This window comes from Trypanosoma theileri, assembly GCF_002087225.1.
Source record: "Trypanosoma theileri isolate Edinburgh chromosome Unknown TM35_Tth_34_V1, whole genome shotgun sequence".
NCBI classification, from domain to species: domain Eukaryota; phylum Euglenozoa; class Kinetoplastea; order Trypanosomatida; family Trypanosomatidae; genus Trypanosoma; species Trypanosoma theileri.
This window is the reverse complement of record NW_021639876.1, coordinates 200,916-209,995: the sequence shown is the minus strand read 5'-3', so window position 1 is coordinate 209,995 and position 9,080 is coordinate 200,916. Positions and strand designations below refer to the sequence as shown.

At 38.9% G+C, this 9,080-nt stretch overlaps 5 protein-coding genes across 5 annotated transcripts; all 5 read right to left on the bottom strand.

Annotated features, from left to right (window-relative positions):
• Nucleotides 1-2: 2 nt before the first annotated feature.
• Nucleotides 3-2,180, bottom strand: TM35_000342000 (flagellum transition zone component; the record flags this gene model as incomplete). Its single annotated transcript, XM_029029098.1, has 1 exon — nucleotides 3-2,180. A coding segment is annotated over one exon (2,178 nt), but the record flags the coding sequence as incomplete, so codon positions are not given.
• Nucleotides 2,181-2,901: 721 nt separating this feature from the next.
• Nucleotides 2,902-3,456, bottom strand: TM35_000341990 (ADP-ribosylation factor 3; the record flags this gene model as incomplete). Its single annotated transcript, XM_029029097.1, has 1 exon — nucleotides 2,902-3,456. The coding sequence occupies one exon, from the start codon at nucleotides 3,454-3,456 to the stop codon at nucleotides 2,902-2,904; it is 555 nt and encodes a 184-aa protein (XP_028879653.1).
• A 610-nt stretch (nucleotides 3,457-4,066) lies between these two features.
• Nucleotides 4,067-5,992, bottom strand: TM35_000341980 (putative small G-protein; the record flags this gene model as incomplete). The annotated part of the gene is made up of 1 exon (XM_029029096.1): nucleotides 4,067-5,992. One exon carries the CDS (start codon nucleotides 5,990-5,992, stop codon nucleotides 4,067-4,069), a length of 1,926 nt encoding a protein of 641 aa, XP_028879652.1.
• A 469-nt stretch (nucleotides 5,993-6,461) lies between these two features.
• Nucleotides 6,462-7,160, bottom strand: TM35_000341970 (small G-protein; the record flags this gene model as incomplete). Its single annotated transcript, XM_029029095.1, has 1 exon — nucleotides 6,462-7,160. The coding sequence occupies one exon, from the start codon at nucleotides 7,158-7,160 to the stop codon at nucleotides 6,462-6,464; it is 699 nt and encodes a 232-aa protein (XP_028879651.1).
• Nucleotides 7,161-7,606: 446 nt separating this feature from the next.
• Nucleotides 7,607-8,611, bottom strand: TM35_000341960 (chaperone DnaJ protein; the record flags this gene model as incomplete). Its single annotated transcript, XM_029029094.1, has 1 exon — nucleotides 7,607-8,611. One exon carries the CDS (start codon nucleotides 8,609-8,611, stop codon nucleotides 7,607-7,609), a length of 1,005 nt encoding a protein of 334 aa, XP_028879650.1.
• Nucleotides 8,612-9,080: the final 469 nt, after the last annotated feature.

Sequence of the window (9,080 nt, the reverse complement as noted above, 5' to 3'; positions counted from 1 at the left end):
ACCTGTGGACGTCCAGGAAAAACCTCTGATTTCTCAGCTCCACTATTCATAGAGGTTTCCACTGCTGACGTGGTTAACGCTGAATTGCTGTCAGCCGGAGAAATCAACTTGCCATTCTTTTTAGGATCAGTTCCCAAGAGTCCCATGATCAGTTCTGTCGATGATGATAGAGCGAGAGGTTCTTCTTTTCCTGTTCCTTGAGTAACATCTGATTTCTTATGAGCAATATCGCTGATTGAATTACTCAGGTTTCCTCTTGTCTCTCGTGACGAAATATTCTTCTCTTCCTTATCTGCTTCTGCATTGATGTCACACGCTGGAGGGTTAAGGGTACCTTCAGTATGCTCTCGAGAACTCTTACTGTTAGTAGAGCCATGTTGGTTCTCAGATAGTTTTAATGATATATCCTCCCCTGTAGGTCCAAGATTACGAGACTCTTGTTCTAAGACTATTTCTTTTTGATCAGTTTGTTTCGTTTCAGTCTTACTGTTGTAGTTGCTGTTAACAATTACTGTTCTCCCGGTGTAGGAAGAGCTTGAAGAAGTCGCAAATGACGTTTCAGAGGTGGTATCAGTTAAAGTTGGTATTTCCGTGTTTTGTGCCTTCGGTGAAGGCGATTCACAACCTTTTTGTAGATAAGGTTCATAATGATGGTGCACTTCAGACATCGTTGGCTGTATCTTGTTTAATAGCTGATGTAACTCCTCTTGTCGCTCCTCCTCACGTTTTTTAAGGACACGCAACTCTTCCCTTAAGTTATCCTGCTCTGTAGCACTATCCAATGCCAGTTGTTCATATCTCTTCTTCCACATCATGCAAGAACGCCTAAGTTGAACTTCTTTGTCTTTTGCAAGTGCCCGTTCCTGTTGAAGGGCTTCGTTAAGAGAATCTCTTAGTCTTTGTTTCGTTTCTCCTTGTAGACGTGAAAATTCTTTTTGTTCTCTCTCATACCGTTCTTGCTGTTCCTTTAAGAGGGAAAGCAAGGCATCACGCTCCCTAATAATGGCTAACAAATCTGCTGGACTATCTACCACACCTAGAAGTTGCTCAAACTCTCGGAGACGTCCATTTGCTTCCCTGAGAGCATTACGGGTACATTCTAATTCACTTTGGGACTGTGTTAACATGAGGGTTGTCTTTCTAAGCATATGTAACTCCTTTAAGAGTGCCTCGTTCTCCTCTTGTAGCTGTAGAACTGTACTCTTCGCTCTCATAGCGTCTTCAAGTGATTCACTAAGCGCAGATGTATTTTTTACAAGACTTTCTCGTAGATCTTGAACTAATTTTTCTTTTTCTTGTAAAGAATCAAGAGCCTGTCGAAGGCGAGACCCGAGAGAATTCTTACGTAAATCTTTATCACATCTTCCTCGCATCATAGAAGAAAGCCGCACAACTTCCGCCTGATATACTGCTAATTCCGTTTTGAGTTCATGCAAGTAACCAACACGTGCATCACGTTTCAATTCTGTGATTTGAGCATTAGCTTCGCGTAATCGTTTGTCTAAATTAACATTTTCATTGACAAGACGCATAATCTGAGGATCTAACTCAGAAGATGCACTCTTAACAACGTTGTTGTTTACTGTGGGGGTGCCTCTTACCATTTGTAGACGATAATTTTGAACCATTACTTCAAGCCTCTTCAGTTCTTCTTCCTTTTCTCTAAGTTTTTTCATACACTCATTATTATCACGGGTCAGTAATAATACCTGTTCATAACTAGAACGAATATCACGAGCATCCATAACTTGATCTCGGAGTCTCTTGCTGCGTGATTCTTTATACGGTGCACCGACAATTCGTCCCATCTTAGAAGATGAAACAGAACGCACACGGCGTTGCTTCGGTTCACCATTTTGTTTAGTTAAGCGAACATGGTGATGCAGTGACTCTGATGAATTAAGGTAACAATTCAACGGTACTTTACATGATTGTGATTTATCAATGGCCTTGTTCGTGCATCTCTGTGTTGTTGTAGGTGAAATCATCCCCCCAGTCAGGATTACTGGTGCTGCCACAGGAGGAGCTCGTGCAGATGCGTGAATTACTTCACCTTCGCCCAAACTGTTTACTACAGGGATTTGTACTGTGCGGGGTTCATCTATTTTAGTGGAGATATCAACGTTTATTCCCGTTCCTTTTCTTTCCTTCTCTGAGAGGGTAAGGACCTCTGCATCCATTAAAACTCAACTCAGCCTTTTTTTTTCTTTTGTATTCATAATGGTGTCGTTTACCATTTGTTTTATTGGGATGAAAATATGTTAGGGGAAAGAGAAAGAATACATACGATCAAAAAAAAAAAAAAAACAGTACAAGAATAAGAAGGGGAGAGGAGTACCTGGGAATTTTCAACTAAAACCCCTAGATACACCATATGTAGGCCTTTGTATTTGTCTTAAATTTGAGTTTTGTATTTTCGCAGTGCTGAAACTAGTAGGAACTTTGCATGTCCCCACTGAGGAAAAGAAGGTGAAAAAGGGGTTCATTGTTCCACAATTTCACACACGCACACACAGAAACACACACAGTAAATGAAATGAAATGAATAAGAAAACAGCAATATAGACGAAAAAACATATTGTGAAACCAGAAGAATACACACAAACACAGACTCATACTAAGAGAAAAAGAGACATACAGACGTAAATACATACGTACAGCAAAAACGTGGACCAGAACACACTCGAAAACCGATGAAAAAAAAAAAAAAAAACAAGGTGCCTCAAGAGTCAATACAAAGAAAAAAAACTTGCTTCTGTACAAACAAGTACGCATGTATTTCTGTGTATGACTTTATTATGCCCTCTCTTGCCATCTTTATTTTTCTGTTCTACAATTATCGTTCAAAGGAGGAATATTAAAAAAAAAAAAAAACTGATGAAAATACTCTTTAAGCAAACGCTACCGTCTCTGCTGACTATTTCCCAGCTGTTCTACTATCCATGCTACACCAACATCCAAATTTTCCCCGGTTTTTGCAGAACATGGCTGGATATGCCAACTACGATCTTTAACATCATTTAAACGCAAAATAGTGGCGACCTCATCCGCTGAAACAGCTCCCAGAAGGTCTTGTTTGTTCGCAAATACTAACAATGGTATATTCTTTAATTTCTCTTCCTCCAATATGTGATGAAGCTCTTTTTGTGCCTCTTCTAATCGTTGTAAATCGGCTGCATCAATAACAAATATAAGAACATCTGTCTCTCCAAAGTAATGTCTCCAATACTGACGAATAGACTGATGACCTCCAATGTCCCACACACTAAGCTTAAGACGGCCAGCTGTAAGAGTCTTAATATTAAATCCTTGTGTCGGCATTGTTTTAGAGGTGTCATCATCACTTAATTTCTTTAGAATACAAGTTTTTCCCGCATTGTCCAAACCAAGTATAAGAATACTTCTAAGTCTACGTGAGGTCGGCTTGAGTCTCACAAGAAGGTCTAAAACTCCCATGGATGAACTAACAAAGGATAGACTACACCTACCTTTACTTTTACTTTTTTATATTCTTTTCCTCTTCCCCTTTGACTCAATTATCTGCAACAATCTTAGCCACAGAGACACAAGAACACACACAGATACTATATCTATATCTATATATATATATATATATATAGTATTTATTTCAGCAAAATATTAGGGGTCAAGCACCAATTATTCGTTTCGCTATTCGAGGAAAGAAAAAAAAGAAAAGGAAGGGGATGACTCTAGTGCAAAGAGCGGAAAGAAAAAGTAGAAAAAAAAAAAACAAAAAAATCAAAAAAAGAAAAATGAAAAGGCTCTAAGATCCAGACAATCCGCAAAATACCTGTAGTAAAAAAAAAAAAAAAAAAAAAAAGAGCATGAATAAAGAATAGCAAACAGCTGTACTGCATTCATTGAAAGAACAATGCAAAAAAAAAAAAAAAAGGAAGTGTCGGCGAAACTATACACACACACACACAAAGAAAGAGAGTAAAAAAGAAAGCAATAAGGAGAGACGTATATACGTAAATATGTACAAATACAAAGAGGGAATAAAAAGAGAGAGAGAGAGAGAGAGAGAGAGTAAATAAGCATTTCATCATTCTTTGATTAACTCAAATGTCCCATCATCTGCTGTGTTAAATAACTCTACATCTTTTTCTTTCTGTTTTTCATCGTTGTGAATCTTGTTTCGCTTACCACTCCTTCTCTCTTTCTGTCGACTATGACTTTTTTGCTTACCTTGGCGAATTTGCGGAGCATTTTCTTCAGTTCCTTTTCCTTCTCCTTCATCAGAAGCCACAGCAAGTGCACTCTGCATCTGTCGCACGAGAATATCAACATCAACCTGAATGGTGGACATGTTAGAGACTTCTTGGACAATTGAACTGGTGGTCAACGCTGTTTCTGTATCATCTACTATACTTAATTTCGTAACGACTTCAACAGATTCTTCTTTATTATTATTATTATTATTATTATTATTATTATTATTATTATTAGTATTATTAGTATTATTAGTATTATCGCCGTTCTCGACAGGCAATGATGTACCCATAGAGAATGCTTCATTATGTGTAGATGCTTCAAAAAAAGCATCGTCTAAATTTAAATCTTCACCAACATCAAACATTTTCTCTTGACAACTGTATAGCATATTTCCAAACTTCTTGTCTTCTCGCTGATTTTCTATTCCAGCATCTAAAATAGCATTCGTTCCTAACGTGGGGTTACCCAAAGTTACCTTTCCTAACGACAATGATGGTGCTACTGATGACACGGTTTGAGTCTTGGATGTTCTTCTACTCTCATTAACACTGATACTATTACTTTTAGAAATAGATTCTTCTATTCTCGTATCGTTACCTGTCTCATCATCATCAAATCCATCAAAAAAACCTTTTGTAATGCCATTTTCATCTTCCTCCCCATCTTTCAGAGGACGTTTAACATAGTGATCATCAACCACATTCAAAGAAGAATAAATTAACTCGGTTCCTAATGTTTTTATACTGCCTTGTCCATTAATCTTTTCTGGGTTTTTTTTAACGGCACCATCTAATACTTCATCATTTTCTTCATGTGTCTCAGTTTTTTCACTCTTTTCCAATAAGTGAAGGTTTGCCCTCTCAGTGAATACCCATGCTTGATACTGTTCAATGCATCGAAAATGAGAGTTAATTTGAGTCTCCAGATCCAGCACACGAAGAAGCAAATAAGGAATCTCAAAAGCAGTATGGAGCAATTCCATACCATAACCAGTAACAGCGCTAATGTCTACCCATGTTACAGATGCAGAACAATCCTCTGGTGGCGCACATCCAGCACATGCGGCTAAAATCATCGGTGTTGTTGCTCGTCTAAGAGACCTGCAAGCGTTATCAATATCTCTCTCGAAAACAACATGAGTATTCTTGGGAGTATCATGAAAATTAAGTACAAACAGTATACACGTTGTAGGTGGCACATGATGTGCTTCACGTACAGCATACTCCAAAGTTTCCTTTCGGGTTCGATCAATCACAAAGATTGCAAGATGGCAGCCCCTGTAAACATCAATAGAACGTGCGTCAGCTAAAGGAGAAGTCATTGACATTCCACTATTTCCTCCCGTTTTGAATCCCTCGTCCACCACGTCCCAGAGCTCCACTTTAGCACCACCACGGTCCGTCTTTCCCATACGGCTATGGTAATAAATAGTACCTGCACTGATCTCAGCAGATGGTATGTAGGCGTTTGGTGGTGTATATCCGCAAAGCCGAGTCACAATTGTTGACTTCCCTGTTCGTCGCATCCCACGTACAACAGCTTTCATGTTCATGTCTGTGCATTCTTGTATCTTTCTCTGAACATCAGGATGTACAGGCCAGATACTCGGTCCACCGTTAACAGATCTGTGTTGCTTTACGCTATGGGTGTCATTACCTCTGCTGCCACAACTACTGCCGCCCGTCCACACGTGCTGCAGTGTAGGCAAACTATCTTCCTGCCGAAAGACAGCTTTCACCTTTTTAAAAAATGACATATTTTTTTTTGTATTTTGTAATTCGGACTCCTTCTCAGTATTCTTATTATTGTTATATATATATATATATATATATATATATATATATATATATTGTACCGGTAAGCACAACCAAGAGAAACACAGCTGTGGGGATAGAATTTCAGACACTGCTCAAGATCATATACATGAAAGAAAGAAAACAATTGTACAAAACTCTACTTTTCCAGAGTAAATTCGCATTTACAGAGATGTGATGAGGACAACCCACGTAAAAGAAGATATTTCACTATTTCTCCTTTTTTCTTCTTCTTCTTCTTTCCATCTTATTTTCTGTCCTCCTTTCTTTTATTATTCTTCTCAACCGTTGATCTTCATCTTAGTCCCATACACCTGAAGCAACACATGGAAACACAGACCAGGTACATTCAACAAACTACATATTCCACAGTAAACCCTTAAGCAACTCATTGATTCCAACAAAAACCCGTCAAAATAGATCACAACGATTCTTCTTATGCTTCTTTTTTTTGTCCATATTTTTCGCACTCAGATTAATGTTCCTAGCTGACTGCATGCCACGGCCCGCAGTTGGGGAACCGGTCATTCCCGTATCGCCTTGGCCGATAAAGGGCGCGTCCGGCAATCCGCTATGATCATCTGACTTCTCTTTACTTAGACACATATCAGCTGTAAATTCAAATACTTGTGTCACGTTAAAATCATCTTTTGTAGATACACGAAAAAAAGGCACTTGAAGCTGCATTGCAAGCTGCTCCGCCTCTTCGTTAGTGACAACTGACTCATCAACTAGGTCGAACTTTGTCTGGCAGAGAACCATCGGGATTGACCCACAAACGTTCTCAACATTTTTCTTCCAATTTGGCACATTCATAAAGCTATCCTTATCAACAGTGCTAAACGCCAGTATCGCAGCAGCAGCTCCACGGTAATAAGCCTGTGTAAGAGAGTTGAATACCTCTTGTCCTGCCGTGTCCCAAAGCATGAGTTTCACAGTTCTGTTGGAATAGCGAAGGAATACATTCTTCTCCATGAACTCAGCACCAATAGTTCTTTTGTATGGACTCAAAAACTCTCCCTTCACGAAACGCCGTAGCATCGACGTCTTGCCTACATTTCCATCACCAACAACAATTACTTTGATACTGTTCTCTACACACTCTAGCATTGCGTGGTATTCTCGCGCAGCCGCTTCCAGCGTCCCGGCTTAAAATCAGCCAGGATTTACGGCTAACAAATCAGCTATGATGATCCCACTCAGAATTACAACGGTTACCACTAAGAATAATAAAAATAAATAAATAAATAATAAAAGAAGAAAAAGACATTTCTCATTCATTAAGAGAAAAAAATGTAGTATGCAACTATACACCATCATAATAGAACAGAAATATACGCATAAGAAAACAGAATTCGCTGAATAAATAATAGATAATAATAGAAAGAAGAAGAAAAGAAGGGGAAGGGAATAAAACGAAAAGAGAAAAAGAAAAAAACGGTGCAGAGCTTCACCACTTCGATTCCGAACGAGATCTTTTTACTTTTAACATTTCTCTAACTGTTTCACAGTTCACAAGAAGAGACTGCAAAGAAAATAAGGGAAAGAAATTTCACCTAAAACTGGCATTTTGCAACCAATTTCTTTGTCTCTTCGTTTATCGATGCCGGCATATCAACTGCAATTGTTACATACATATCACCAGTTCTTCCCGTCTTTCGATCAGGAAAACCTTTGCCACTCACACGTAATTGACGACCGTTCTTGCTCACTCCTGTTAGTGGGAGGGAAGTTGTGGTTTCGTCAAGGCAGACCACATTTACAGTAGTACCCAATAACGCCTGTTTCAAGTTAATATGGACTGTTGTTCGGACATCTGAACCGCTCCGTTCAAACCGCGGATGCGGCTTCTCGTCAAGAACAAAGACCATATCAGCCATCACATTAGGAGGATATCCTTGCACAATACCTCCTTCACGTTCAAACCGAATCTTTGTACCCTTCTTATACCCAGGAAGCACCTTGACCTCAAACACCTTCTTTTCCGTACCACCTGGCATCTGCCGAGACACATTAAACTTCTTTGTACATCCCTGATAAATCTCCTCCAGTGTGCACGCAAACGTATACTCAACAGGGGGCACCTCATGAACAGGCGACATCTCTGGAGAACCAAATCCTGACGCAAACCCTTGAGGACCACCAAAACCACGGAACACGCGATGAAGACCAGGACCACCACCACCAAATTCTTCACCACCAGCGAACGGATCGCTCGAGCCAAAAAAAGTACGAAAAATATTAAAAGCGTCACCCTGCGAAAACGAGTAGTGCGTACCACCAGGAAACGCACCATGAAAATTGGCACCAGCACCACCATCCGCAGGAACACCTCCCTTTAGCCCCTCCTCTCCATACTTGTCATAAATCTTCTTCTTATTCTCATCGCTCAAAACATCATAAGCCTCCGAAACTTCTTTAAAACGACGTTCAGCTTCTTCACGGTTCCCAGTACACTTATCAGGATGATACTTCAACGCCAACTGGTGATAAGCCTTCTTAATCTCCGTAGGTGTTGCATTCCTACCAACGCCAAGAACCTTATAGTAATCAATACCCATAACACCTTTCAACGAAATTCCTACGAAGAATAGATTATGCCTTTGATTCCCCTAACAAAAAGAATAACAAAATAAATAAAACAATGACGTTCTTAACAATACTTCTAACCTAAAAAAAAAGTAAAATAAAAATGATCACTAAAATCGCACACTGAAAATTCCCGTCAAAAAATAAATAAAAATAATCTTATAACTACAAGCCCAAATTAAACAGTAGAATACACATAAAACAAACTCATACAACATAATCCAAAAAATAAAAATAAAAAAATTTTTAGCCATAGAACGAAACATAAATATGAATACATCAAAACATCACGACAATTGATGACTCACTAATCCATTTAAACAAAAACGAAAAAATATGGGAGACCATCATTAGAAACAAAAATAATTAGCGTCTTTTCATCATGTCTTCGATGGAGCTGGTTGGCAATTAACCGCACAACCACAGATTCCATTTACAAAA